General features: G+C 32.7%; 1 protein-coding gene across 1 annotated transcript; it reads left to right on the plus strand.

Annotated features, from left to right (window-relative positions):
- Positions 1 to 1,157: 1,157 nt before the first annotated feature.
- On the plus strand, positions 1,158 to 3,070 carry IWZ02DRAFT_440207 (kinase-like domain-containing protein). The gene has a single exon (XM_066766819.1). The coding sequence runs from the start codon at positions 1,293 to 1,295 to the stop codon at positions 2,898 to 2,900; it is 1,608 nt and encodes a 535-aa protein (XP_066627379.1). The 5' UTR covers positions 1,158 to 1,292; the 3' UTR covers positions 2,901 to 3,070.
- Positions 3,071 to 15,449: the final 12,379 nt, after the last annotated feature.

Consider the following 15,449-nt stretch of genomic DNA (forward strand, 5'->3'; position numbering starts at 1 on the left):
ACGTCCGAACTTGCATGGCGAAGTTTTCACTGGTTCTTCTTGTATAGCCGCGTAGAGTGGCACAGGTACGAGGTGCGCGTATATTCATCATCTGATTTGATATTTGACGGCGCCTCCCTTTGACGCGAATACCTAGCGAGAGTGATGAAGCAGTCTCGTATTGGTTTTGTCTATCAACAATGCCTTGTGATGCTCTGAATGGTCAATATTGTCCCTGTGCCTGCATCCAACTCGTTGCGACATGTGGGTGGAGTACTTGGACTTGATTGACTGTTTAAACGAACAGTGCATGGGACTGTGACTATTCTTGTGTTGGAAACATTCCTGGTTGGTGAATTCGAAGAGCTCAGCGGTAACTTGAATCTCACAATCTCGAGGCTCCCATTCCTATTTAACCGCCCGGGATGGATGCTCTTTTACTCATTCACCACTTACAAACTCAAGACCTCTCTGCCTTCAATCATTTCTCCCATCTCATTCTCTCCTTCGAAATGCCTGACATCAGCGACAAAAAGAAGGCTAGCAGCAGCACAAGCAATGATGGGGCCAAGCGTGCATCCGAGGGGCCGAAGGGAGCTTTACAGGCTCTCGAAGGAAAAGGCCCGCAGAAGAAAGTAGTCGCACAGCTCGATTGGACAGGCCAGAAAACGAAGCAGATGAAGAAGGCTGCCGAATCTTCGAAGAACAAACGCAATAAATGAGGCGATTGTTACAGTCATCAATCACATCAACCGAGTGAGTACCAAAGTTGATTTCGTAGTCTTCAGCTGACAGATCTGTTCAGTCCTCGCAATTAACTACGTTGAGGCACTACATCCGGGATCGAGGGGAGTAGATGTGATGTTCAAAGCTTGGATTTACGCAGGAAACCTTTGCTGGTACGCGTTGGAAGGGTTATGGCAAGTTACTCAGTTCCGCTATTTTCGACTCCGATCAGTGAATATGAAGACAAAAGGAAGCCTTGCTTGACATAATCAATTTTCCCCCTTTTTTGTGTCACATTAGAGCATGTCCCTTCCGTGCCTTGTTGTAGAAACAGCATTGCATGACGCGAATACAAAACAGGGATAGGGCTAAGATCCCTGCAGGTCACAGGGGAAGCGAGATTTGGGGTATAAAGTCGTCGTTGCCCGGCATCTCTATCTCTCTTCGTTTCTTCAACAATCTCAAAACCAGACCTACGATCTCCATTCACAACCTTCCTTCATCAGCGTTTTCACCGCTTTTAAGCCTTGGAGACGCATTCCTGCCACCAAGGCGTTCATTAATTGCCGCAACTCCTGAGCCTCAGTATGGACCATGATGATATCGCGGAAGGCAACTTCGAAATAGAGAGTTATGATTACGGATACCACCTCGCTGAACACAAAAAATGGATCTACGAGGAAGTCGGCAAAATCCGTGGCAGCAGTGATCCCGCCGTTTGCACAGGCATCATGGGCGGCTCGTTCAACTTCGCATTGAAGTTGGACTTTGTCGACGGCGGACCGCCCTGGCTGATACGGTTTCCTCTCTTGGGAAGGGTCATGTTTCCTGACGAAAAGACGCTCAACGAGATCGCTGTGATGGAGTACCTCAGAGAAAAGACGTCGCTCCCTGTCCCTGAGGTTGTGGCATATTCTCTTACAAAAGACACTCCTCAGGGGGTCGGCCCATTCATAATTACGACTTTCTTCGAAGGCGGCACGCGTCTCATCGACCGGATGAGGAAGGAGGCTGCGGATCGCAAGGCTGGGTTGGACTTGGACTTGTCCGAGGAGATCCTGGAAAAGTCCTATCGCGTCATGGCGAAGATTACGCTCGAGCTCTCGCGCTGCACATTTGATCGGGTTGGGTCGATTGAAAGAGATGGCGACGAAGGTAATTCCGAGTGGAAGATCGGAGAGCGCGCGGCAATCACGCACTGCATCAACGAAACCATGCGCTGCTGCGGAGTGCGCCCAGAGCGTATTCTCGAAGGATCCTTCACCGTTGATCAGTACTTTACTGCCCTGCTGGACGAACACATGCACCAGCTTCAAACGCAGCGCAATGCGGCCGAGATCATACGGAAGAAGGAGGGCTCTGAGGACGACATGGAAATGTGTGCCGAAGACTTCAGGAAGAAATTCCTTGCTCGCCATTTCTTCCGCAACACGATTTTGCCCAAGTTTCCTGCGTCTCCAGATCTCCCTGCAGCGGCGCTCTTCTGCGATGACCTGTCCCCAGGCAACGTCCTCGTCGACGACGACTTCAACATCGTGGCAGCGATAGACTGGGAATTTTCGTACGCAGCACCGTACCAGTACACTTGCAGTCCTCCTCACTGGTTACTGATAAATAATCCCGGCGATTGGATGTGGGAGCACGGGATCACAAATTTTTTGGACACATACCGCCCTAGGTTCGAGACTTTCTTAAAGATCTTGCGGCAGCTCGAGGAAGAAGACAAAGCCAAAGACGATACGGCGGACTCTGTGTCTAAGAGTGATCAATCATCAAATCGCCCTCGCCTTTCGACATTGATGCAGCAATCGTGGGACGACGGGACTTTTTGGCTTGTCGAAGCAGTGAAAAGGTCGGGTGATATTGATCAGGTTTATTGGGACTGCTTAGATGAGCGCTTTCATGGGAATAGAGTGTCTGCACTTAAGAGGGAGAAGCTTCTAGATGAAGAGACGCGTCGTGAAATGGAGCTCTTAGTCGAGAAGAAGCTCGAAGACTTAAGACTATACAATGCTGAACTAGAGGTTTTCCAAAAGAAGAAAAAGGAATATGAGGAGAGGGTAGAAAGAGACACGGAGGCAGAGGCGGAGAACAGGAAGGGGCAAGAGCACGTGGAGAGCAAGATAGAGGACAAGGATGGAGAGGAAATAATCGAAGTGAATGGGCAAGAAGTAAAGGACGAAAAAGACGCATAAAGGACGAGAGAAGAACCTAAGACCGCGAATTTAGGATCCTATATAGTAGTAAACATCATAAATAGAAAGTTTAAAGAGCCTCTTAGTATAATACTAACGCCTATAGACCCTAATAGAGATTAGGGATTAAGGTAGGGCCTAGTAGCTACTAACTAGGACCTAAATAGGGCTATATATATAAGTAAGGATATATAAAAAGCCCTTTATAGATAAAACCTTATAAACTAAGGTTTTATATAATATCTACTCTAAATACATTATTATTACTACTTAATTTAACCCTCTATAGTGCTAAATCTTATATTTAAAACCTTTAACTACTATAGCTAGTTAAATAAAAAAATAGCTCCTATAACTTATTTAGGAAGTATTAACCTAGAGGCTAGTATACTAGCTATAAACCTACTAGTTAGAGGCTAAGAGGCTACTAACCTAAGGATAGTTCCTCCCTAGGTTAATAAAGATACTTATATTAAAGTATAGTCCCTAAATAAGAGTAAGAGCTAGCTCTTAGTTATGCTAGCACTAAATCTATATATTATAACTATTAATAATAAGATTATAGCACTCTTAGTAATACTAGACTCTATAAATATAGAAGAACTTATTATTAGGAGATTAAGACGTAGATATATAAGTTAACTCCTTTTTTATAGTAATAATTAGTCGTAGTAAGCTAGTCTTATAACGGTAGGATTAAAGTACTAATCTAAGTAAGTATATATAGAGAATTAGCACTTTAAGCCTAACGCTTTAACCGTAGGATCTATCTAAGGATATAAATAGTTAGAAACTATAATAATACCCCCCCCTTTATGCTATTAAATGTAGCGCTAATCTACTATATAAAAAAAAAAAAGGAATAGTAAGGAAAGGGTATAGGCTAAGGTAGCTACTAGGGTTACTATAGTAGCTTACTTATTAGTAAAGCCGTAAGAGATAAGGCGGGCCTAGAACTCTTTATTACTAGGGTACTTATAGAGGATATAGCCTAGGTTAGGGAGGTTCCTAATACGGACGAAGACTAGGTAGTGGAACTACTTAATAGGGAGGATGAGACCCTAGCTAGACTTATACTTATTAGGTAGCTAGCTAAATAGTAGGATGTTAGTACTAGTAGAGTAGGTAAGGAACTAGGTCTTATAGTTAGGTAGGCTACTAGGGCGGTTAAGAATAAGGCTACCTATAGCCTTAATTATATCGCTAAGGGAGAGGGATAGAAAGAGGTAGGCATTAGGGTAGTAAATAATAAACGTGTTATACTCTAGCTTATCACTATAGATCTACTATAAGTAGATGTAGTAGTTAGTAATATAGCTAGGTAATAGGTAGCCCTACTAGACTATAAAGCGCTTATTAATACTAAGGTAAGGGAATAGGGGTAGGGTATAGATTAAATAGTACTAGCCTTAGGGTAGCTTAGTAATACTAATAGTAATAAGCATATATAGCTTAGTAGGTAAGATCTAGCGCGTATTATAACTAGGTATAGGTAGGGCATTATAAGGGGTAAGACTAATAATAACCTTATCTATAATAATCTAATGCTAGATAGAGCTAGGAGGGAATAGACCTAAGTAGTCCTCCTCTTTATCCTTAGTATTACTAAAGTTAGGGAAGGGGAGGATTATACTACTAGTAGTAGTAATAATTTTATAGATAGAGTTATTAAGGTTATCCTAACTAGAGCCTAACATGATATAAAAGTAGTAACCGTAGAGCTTAACGCTAAGGAGGTCTTTAATATTACTAAAGATAGGAGGGATATAGAGAGTAGTACTAAAGTAAGGGTTACTAGGGTAAGTATTAGGGTAGGTAGTAGGGTTAGCCTTATTAGGAGGAGGGGCTAGGTCTATAGGATCTATAGTATTAATTAGAGGAGGAGGATTCTTAAGCTTAGTAACGTAGTTATGTAAGTTACGTAAGTAGTTATTATTAGCGTCTATAGTGTAGTAAGATGATAAGGTTATAAGGTAGTATAGTTATAAAGATTATAGAGTTAATAGAACGGTAAGTAGAGTATAAGTAGGGTTTAGTAGTTCTAGACCTCATAAAGAGGATTATTATAGGTAGGCTTATATAGTTAGTATGTATTACTAGCGGCCCCCTATTAGTTAGAGTTATAATCTAGCTAGTTCGCTTACTTAAGCCTAGTACTATAGCGCCTAGGTATAGGTAGTACTACTAGTAGCTTATTTAGATAGTACTATTACTTATTAGATATTCCGCTACTAGGGTCCGCTATTATTTACTTATTATTTAGTAGCGCTCCCTTACTTCTAACCTAAACTTATTAACTAGCTTTAAACTTACTAACGGCCGCTATATCTTTAAATATAGACGCTAGTTCCTATATTAGTCTTACGTACCTAGTCTACTTTACTAGGAACTCTTAGCAGTTTTAACGCTAATACTTATCTAGTATACGTTCTACCTCCTACTTATTCTTATTATTAATAACGACTATAGGCGGCTAATAATCCGTACATGCCTAGCTTAGTAAGGCGTTATTAGATGCCGGTTATAGTAGGTCTATATTAAAGATGTTATAGATAGTGCCTAGTATATCTAACTAGTAGGCCTTATTTAAAATAACTTATATTATAGTATACTTCGCTAACTAGTAATCTAGCTTCTAAATAGGACGGTCTATAGATACGTTATAGAGGCTTAACTAAACTTTATTACCTACTTTATATGTAGGTAAGGTATTATAATAGTAGTTTACCTACTACTTCTAGGCTACCTAGGACGCGGTTATTATATTTTCCGCCTAAGTATCACGAATCGTTAAGCGGCTAATATGTAGGCTTTTACCTAGAGGCTATCTACTTAGTCGGACGTATATGAAATTAAAAAGAACTTAATTAAAGTTAAGTAGTTAAAAGATGAAGTTAAGTGAAGTCTTCTTAATTATTATAAATATAGAAGATGCTATATACTCTTCTATCTTCTATAGGTATTTATATAAGAAGTGAAATGAGAACTAAACTCTCTCTTTACTACGCGAATTACTACTTTAGTTACGTTATTAAAATAGATAAGAAATTAATCTTCTTATTACTATACGAAGTTTCGTTAGCTATTAAGTAGGCTATATATCCTTAGTAGTATTTATTATCTATTAGTACTACCGGCTTATATAGCTTAGCTAGTTTAGATTAGCTTTAGCTTATTAAGTAATCGCATAAGGGCGTAGTTATAATATGCTTACGTTACTAGTATCTAATAGCTATCACGTCTAATAGCTATCGCGATATTCCCCCCCTAATAGGAAGCCTAAGTTAGCTTATTAGGTACTTACGCGGATAACTAACCGGCGTTATTTTAGTAAGAGCGTAAAGTATAGGACTATTAGGTATATCTTATCGTTAGGTTTATAGTTTAACTAACCTTCCTTACTACTAACCTTCCTTACTACTACCTTAATAATAATAACCGATCTTACTTCTATTATTACATCTTCCTATTACTCTTAGCCCATCTCTTACTTAAGTAACTAGCTCTAGTAATAACTCTAGTAATAATAGTAAGTCCTCCCGTTTATATTAGGTCTAAAAACGCTTAACTAATTATTACGTAATAGTATCCGATTAACTTTATTACTCTAAGCGCCCTAAAGGTAATATAATGCCTTAAGAGGATGCTAAGGCAACTTAAGACTATTATATAAGATATTACGCATAATTAGCTAATCGTTTATATATCCGGAGTTTTTAAAAAGGTAAAGTGAAGCTAACTAGTCTAGGTATAGTACCTAGCTCCTAAGAGCTAGTATATATTACTATTCTACCTATAAATCCTTACGCGAATGTTATATAAGCTAATTTACCTACTTTACCTTTATATATACGTTCTAGTAGCCGTTATATCGGTATACTACTAAGTATACCTTTACGTAAAAGTGATAATAGTAGCATTATTCATCTAGCTACTTTACCTACGGAATTACTAGTAGAACCTTTAGATTAGGACTTAGAGGTAGATACTTCTAATAAGATTATAGTCTTTATCCCGCGTAAGGCCTTTAAAAAACTCACTAAGGTATATATTACTACTTACTTATCTTTACGTAATAGCTAACTTATTATAGAAATCCCTTAGTAGTAATGAAACTAGCTAACGCGTAATATATATATTAGGCCTTAGTAACTTAGCTTATTATACTATTATCCTAGTTTCTAAGGATTATTTTAACATTATATCTATAGAATCTTATAGCTCTTTACGCGATGCTTACTTAATCTAATATATAGGTATTAATTAAGCTACTAGTTATACTAAGTACTAGGATAATCTCTCTACTTATATCTTCTATAGTTACTATAAGTTACTAGGGTTCTTATAGGGTTATTATATAAACTGCGTCTAGGGTACTAGTAACCTTAACTATACTATAAGTAACCTTACTAGTACTTATCCTCCTAATTAATATAAAAGATGTAAGGATAAGATATAGCCTAGAGAGTACCTTACTCTTTACTATGTAATAGATAACTAGGTTAATAACTTTCTCTAGGGCTCTATTAAAGGTATAATGAGGCCTAAACTTAAGAAGTTAGCTCTAATTCCTACTAAAGAGGAGGAAGAGGAGTAGGGGTATAAAAGATAAGGAATAAAATTAAAATAGGGAATAGGATAGATAAGGATAAATTAGTTTATACGGATAAGGGTTATTTACTATAGTGTTAGAGGATTCTCTTTACTAGAGTATAGGTAGGTTAGTTATCTAATTACGTTTCTTCCTATAATTCTTATTAGAGGAAGGCTCTTTTCTACTTTTCTAGGTTCTTTAGTAGTCTAGGGGTAGAAGGATTAGTAGTATAGAAGTCCTCTACTTTTTAGGGGGCCCTAATAAAAGAACTTACTATATACTACTTATCATCTTAATTATATCCTACCTATTAAACCTAATACTTTAAAGTTCTATAAGTAACCTTACTCGCATAGATAAAGTTAACTTCCTATTCTTACTAGTTATTAATAACCTTAGGTTCTAGTTCTATGTATCTCTATTATAGTAATAGGTCTATAGCTACTTTATATAGGTAATTAGTATGGAAAAGGTTTATAATCTTCATGCTTTTTAGGAGATCTAATTCATACGAATGTCCTTTCATTCTAGTAATCTTAAATAGTCCTATGTTAGGAGCATCTAATTTTAGATTTAGCCGGTCTATTATCTAGCTAGTCTTCTTAATATAAATAAAGTCTCTAATGTTAAAGTTAGGTATATAATAGTATTTATTAGCTTATTAGTAGTTCTTTTCTTATAATTAGTAAATTAATTCGTAGGCGTACTTATAGGCTTCTTATCTTCTTTTTTAGAGAGACTAAGCTATAGACTATGTTCTACCTTTAGGTAAAGTAGTTATTATTATGTAAGTAGTCTAGTTATAATATATATATAGCATGAAGCTAAGGTCTACTTCTACTAGTATAAGACCTATAGCCTTATATAGGAGGGTAGCCTAAGCTAAGTCTATTAATAGTAGAAGATTAGACTAGTCGTTTTAGTAGTAATTAATAAAGGGTTATAGTTAGTATATAAGGACCTAATTTACTATCTTAGTAATTCCGTTTATCTAAGAGTAATAGGCTAAATTAAAGTGTTATTTAATACTAGTTAACTTATATAGCTCCTACGTAAAGGCTAAAATGAACTAAGGACCTTAATCTAATAGTATACTTTTAGGATTTCTAAAAATTCGGTAGACGTAATTATAAAAAAGTTAAGATACTCCTTTAGTATTAATTTTCTTCATATAAGGTAAACTAAAGGTTCTTTAGGATAACCGGTCTATAATAATAAGGATATAATTAAATCCCTTTTAGTCTTATAGTATCTCTTTAAAATCTATAGCTAGGTGTTACTAGGAACGGTTAGGAATTAGTAGAGGATATAGAAGGCTAGGTATCTTATTAGTAAATTCATAGTTCTAGTAGTAAATATGGTAGTTTTAGCTATATCTCTTAATTATATAAGTCTAGCTAGGCTAGTAATAGTATTACTATAATAGCTTTTACATTTTATTAATTCCTAGATAGGTAGTAATGTAAGTAGTATATATTACTTTAATTATTCTTATATAAAGGTTATCCTAGTTAGGAATAACTAATGCGCTATAGTAAAGAAGTAATCTATCCTATAGCTTCTAATATAATTCATTTTCCGGTTAAAATGATTCATTTTCCGGTTAAAGACGGGCTATTTCTCTCTATAGTTTAAGATCTAGGTTTTCTCTATTTACGTAGAGAAGTTCATTAAGGAAAATTATTAGTAGAGAAACTTCCGGCTCTATTATTATAAGTAGGACTACCTAGGAAGTAGGAATGAGATACTACTCTTATACGGCCTTTACTTTCTCTTTTTAAGTCTTAAGTTACTCTTACTTTCTTATAAGAATATCTATAATAATGTTTTCCTTTCCTAGTTAGTAGGTAAACTAGACTTAGTACTTAGTAAGTTACTTAGCCTATCTTACTTATTATATAGATAATTAGCGCTTAGAAGTAAAGTGTTCTAATGCTTAATAGTCTATAATTATAAGAAAAGGTTTATAAAGGCCTATAAGTATAGATCTCTATTCCTCTAGTCCTTATATAATAGCTAGAAGTTCTTTATTAGGTATTCCGTAACGGAGTTTAGCATCTAATATTTCCTTAGAATAAAAGAATACTAGTTTCTATTTATAATTTTCTTAATATTATAATAGAACTCCTATAACTACTCTATTACTTACGTCTATTTCTATATAAGTATCTAAAGTTAGATTATAGTTTATAAGTAGTAATTTACTATATATTAGTTTCTTAAGGTTTCTAAAAGATTCTTCCTTAACTAGCCTAAGTTATTACTACTTTACTTTTAAACATAGTTTTTCTAGTAGCTAGCTAATTCGTCTATAGTTAGGAAGGAATCTCTAATAGAAGTTATAGAATCCTAAGAAAGACTAAAGAGATTAGAGGGTTATAGGTAATTACTAGGTATAAATAGGTTTAATTTTTTACGGGTCTATTAATATACCCTTAGTAGAGATAATATATCCTAAGAATTTCGTATAAGTAGTTAAAAACTTACTCTTTTTTATATTAGCTTATAGTCCCGCTTTTCGTAATTATTATAGAACTTTAATGATATGTTAAGTATAATTATATAGGTTTTTAGAAATAATAAGAATATTATCTATAAAAGTAATAATAAAATCATCTAAATAGTTAAAGAGAACTTAGTTAATAAAACATTAAAAGTAGTAGGCCTATTACTTAGCCGAAAAGGTAAAATGTAGTATTTAAATAGTCTATATCTTATATAGAAGGTAGTATATTCTTTAGACTATTCTTAAAGTTAGATTTAATAGAAAGCTTATTAAATATCTAGTTTTATGTAGACCTTTCCTTTACCTACTCTCTATAAGAGTTCTAAGATAAGAGGTAAAGGATATAAGTCCTTCTTTATTTAATCATTTATCCGTTAGTAGTTAATATAAATTTACTAGCTACCTCTAGGTTTTTTTACTACTAATACTAGAGAGGTATAGGGCGCGAAACTCTTAGTAATAAATCCTTTCTTTAAATTCTCTTAGACGTATTCCTTTACTATAGTAAGCTATTCTAGAGATATTCTATAGAGGGGACTTATTAGTAGGCGTAGAGAATCCTCATGCATAAGAGAAATTTAATAATTAACTCCTATATAAGAAGGTAGTAGCTAGTTAGACTCTTATTTTAAAAAGACATCACGGTAGTTCTTATACTTAGAGGGTAAATAATTATTAAGGTATTTATTAAAGGCTTTATCTTTATTAGCTTCATTAATATCATCTAGTATAATAGAATAAAGATCTACTACTTCTATTAGTATTTTTATAGGTAGGTTAATTTCTATAAGAGAGGTAAAAAAGGTTTCTTAGTTATTAACTTTAATATTATTAGAGATGTATATTAAAGAAATTAATTAGTTTATCTACATAACTTTACTTTATGCGGATAATTTTAGAATATTTAAAAGATTTAAAAAAGAAATTCGGTCCGGAGGACTTAACTAAATAAGTTATTAGTTACGGTAATCTAGAAGAATATAATAATATATAAGGAACTAGTAGCCTAGAATAATATTATAGCACCTAATATCTAGTATAAAGGCGTATATTATAACTAGCTAATATTAGAAATAGAATTATAATTAATAAATAAAATTAAGTTACTTATTTATGCGTTAGTTAAACCTAGAGACTTTAAGGTTCCTACTAGTAATCTTTCTTTTCTTAATCCCTAATTCCCTAAGTTATAGAAGAAGTTAAGGATAGATAAAGCTAGATCTATTTATACTAGTATTAACTAGGGTATAAATAGGTATAGTATAACTACTAGCTATAATTATAGTTTATATAGTAAATAGGTATCCTCTAATAAGGTTATAAATGTTTACCTATAAATTAGTAATTTATAGAGCTCTAAGCTTATATCTTAGGAAGGAGACTTCCCCTAAGACTTATTATTTTCTAATAAAGAAGAGTATAGTTCTAATATTATATACTCTTCTTCTTCTTCTTCTATTACGGTATTAACTATCTTTACTTTAGTTTCTAGGCACTATTAGATAAGGTATCTAAATTTTCTACATTAATAGTAGGGTCTAATATTACCTTAGAGTTCCGCTTTTCCTTTACGTATTAGATTTTCCATTATTATATAAGAAGTAGATCTCTATAATAACCTTAAAAAAGGCTATTCTCTTAAACTTCTACCTATTAAAAGAGTAGATTTACCTACTTATTCCTATTATTATTTCTTTATACGGTCTTCCTAGGATAATAAAGATATATTTTAACTATTTTAGTACTTAATTATACTTTATATAATAGGGTATACCTTTTAAAGGTATTCTTTAAATGAAATAGAGTCATCTTATTTAATTCCTACTAAATAAGTTTATAGTAGGGGATCTAATAAAGAGTGAAAATCCTCTTTCTATTATTTATGCGGAAGGTTAGCTTCTAAAGCTAGGTATATAAACTCTAACTAGAACTTCTAAAGATCTATAGGAATTTTATAATAAAGGTCCTTTAGCTTCTTCTTTACATCCTTTTATAAGTGTAGATTCTTAAATACTTACTTAAGCTAGTAATATAAGTTAGTATTAAGGACTAGATTATCTATCTTTACGTAGGTATAAAGAAATAGTACTAAATACTATACTACCTTACTCTATATCCTAGAGAGGATATAACTTATAATAGCTTCCTTAGTATCTATAGTAGTACCTCTTTTAAAGTGGTCCTTATTACTATAGATTTTATTATTTATAAGGAGCCGCTAATACTTATATATAGGGTTTTAGCTATTTATTAATTTAGGTAGGTTAGGCACTCTTAGTATATATTTCTTCTTCTTCTAGGATCTATTCTCTTCTAAATACTATGAACTTATTAACTTAATAGTATCTTCGCGTAATAAAGTTTAATGATTTAAAATCCTTTCTACTAAGTTAAGAATAACTTATTTAAGAGTCTTAATTTATATCTTCGCGTAAATAGTAATATCCTAGGTTTATCCCTTTATAAGAGGAGTAATCTTAGATTAATAGTTATTAGCTTCTTCTAGTAGAATATGCCTAAAAGCTTCTTTAACCTAAAATTATATTACGTAAAAAAGACCTTTCTCTTATACTTACATATTAAGCTTAACTAGTAATAGGGAATAAAAAGATTATAATAAGAAGGGGAGTACCTATCCTCTTCCTTCCTCTAATTTATAAGGTAATTTAGTACCTCCGTATAAGGGTGTTTATTATTAACTACTAGACTCCTCTTAAGTACTAGTTATATAGGCTTAATTCTTAGCTATACTATCCGCGCATAGAATAGTCTTCTACTTTCTTATAAGTAGGTATAGAGAGGATACCTCCTTAATATTTATACACTATACTATAGCCTTATAAAGACTTCTATAGTTAATATATACTTAATGCTCTTTAGTCCTTAGATAATACTAATACGCCTTACTAAGATGACTTAAATTTCCTTCTTAAATAATAGACGGTTATGTATAAGGCTTAGGCTATATATATAGTATACCTAGTTTAGGTATTCTAATACCTCCCTTAGGTGATAAAAAAGTAGGATAGGGATAATACCTAGAATGATCTTCTATATCTATCATAAATCATTAAGTAGCTAATATATAGGCTTTTACCTAGAGGCTATCTACTTAGTTAGATGTATATAAAATTAAAAAGAACTTAATTAAAGTTAAGTAGTTAAAAGATGAAGTTAAGTAAAGTCTTCTTAATTATTATAAATATAGAAGATGCTATATACTCTTCTATCTTCTATAGGTATTTATATAAGAAGTAAAATGAGAACTAAACTCTCTCTTTACTACGTGAATTACTACTTTAGTTATATTATTAAAATAGATAAGAAATTAATCTTCTTATTACTATACGGAGTTTTATTAGCTATTAAGTAGGCTATGTATCCTTAGTAGTATTTATTATCTATTAGTACTACTAGCTTACACGGCTTAGCCGGTTTAGATTAGCTTTAGCTTATTAAGTAATCGCGTAAGGGCGTAGTTATAATATGCTCACGTTACTAGTATCTAATAGCTATCGCGTCTAATAGCTATCGCGATAAAACTAAAGGTTCTTTAGGATAACTAGTCTATAATAATAAGGATATAATTAAATTCCTTTTAGTCTTACGGCATCTCTTTAAAATCTATAGCTAGGTATTACTAGGGATAGTTAGGAATTAGTAGAGGATATAGAAGGCTAGGTATCTTATTAGTAAATTTATAGTTCTAGCGGTAAATATAGTAGTTTTAGCTATATCTCTTAATTATGTGATTCTAGCTAGGCTAGTAATAGTATTACCGTAATAGCTTTTATATTTTATTAATTCTAGGATAGGTAGTAATATAAGTAGTATATATTACTTTAATTATTCTTATATGAAGGTTATCCTAGTTAGGAATAACTAATGCGCTATAGTAAAGAAGTAATCTATCCTATAGCTTCTAATATAATTTATTTTCTAGTTAAAGACGGGCTATTTCTCTCTATAGTTTAAGATCTAGGTTTTCTCTATTCGCGCGGAGAAGTTTATTAAGGAAAATTATTAGTAGAGAAACTTCTAGCTCTATCATTATAAGTAGGACTACCTAGGAAGTAGGAATGAGATACTACTCTTATACGGCCTTTACTTTCTCTTTTTAAGTCTTAAGTTACTCTTACTTTCTTATAAGAATATCTATAATAATGTTTTTCTTTCCTAGTTAGTAGGTAAACTAGACTTAGTACTTAGTAAGTTACTTAGCCTATCTTACTTATTATATAGATAATTAGCGCTTAGAAGTAAAGTGTTCTAATGCTTAATAGTCTATAATTATAAGAAAAGGTTTATAAAGGCCTATAAGTATAGATCTCTATTCCTCTAGTCCTTATATAATAGCTAGAAGTTCTTTATTAGGTATTCCGTAACGGAGTTTAGCATCTAATATTTCCTTAGAATAAAAGAATACTAGTTTCTATTTATAATTTTCTTAATATTATAATAGAACTCCTATAACTACTCTATTACTTACGTCTATTTCTATATAAGTATCTAAAGTTAGATTATAGTTTATAAGTAGTAATTCACTATATATTAGTTTCTTAAGGTTTCTAAAAGATTCTTCCTTAACTAGCCTAAGTTATTACTACTTTACTTTTAAACATAGTTTTTCTAGTAGCCGGCTAATTTATCTATAGTTAGGAAGGAATCTCTAATAGAAGTTATAGAATCCTAAGAAAGACTAAAGAGATTAGAGGGTTATAGGTAATTACTAGGTATAAATAGGTTTAATTTTTTACGGGTCTATTAATATACCCTTAGTAGAGATAATATATCCTAAGAATTTCGTATAAGTAGTTAAAAACTTACTCTTTTTTATATTAGCTTATAGTCCCGCTTTTCGTAATTATTATAGAACTTTAATGATATGTTAAGTATAATTATATAGGTTTTTAGAAATAATAAGAATATTATCTATAAAAGTAATAATAAAATCATCTAAATAGTTAAAGAGAACTTAGTTAATAAAATATTAAAAAGTAGCAGGCCTATTACTTAGCCTAAAAGGTAAAACATAGTATTTAAATAGTCCGTATCTTATACGGAAGGTAGTATATTCTTTAGACTATTCTTAAAGTTAGATTTAATAGAAAGCTTATTAAATATCTAGTTTTATGTAGACCTTTCCTTTACCTACTCTCTATAAGAGTTCTAAGATAAGAGGTAAAGGATATAAGTCCTTCTTTATTTAATCATTTATCCGTTAGTAGTTAATATAAATTTACTAGCTACCTCTAGGTTTTTTTACTACTAATACTAGAGAGGTATAGGGCGCGAAACTCTTAGTAATAAATCCTTTCTTTAAATTCTCTTAGACGTATTCCTTTACTATAGTAAGCTATTCTAGAGATATTCTATAGAGGGGACTTATTAGTAGGCGTAGAGAATCCTCATGCATAAGAGAAATTTAATAATTAACTCCTATATAAGA

Source organism: Phyllosticta citriasiana, assembly GCF_038021145.1.
Source record: "Phyllosticta citriasiana strain CBS 120426 chromosome Unknown IWZ02scaffold_1, whole genome shotgun sequence".
In the NCBI taxonomy this organism is placed as follows: Eukaryota; Fungi; Ascomycota; class Dothideomycetes; order Botryosphaeriales; family Phyllostictaceae; genus Phyllosticta; species Phyllosticta citriasiana.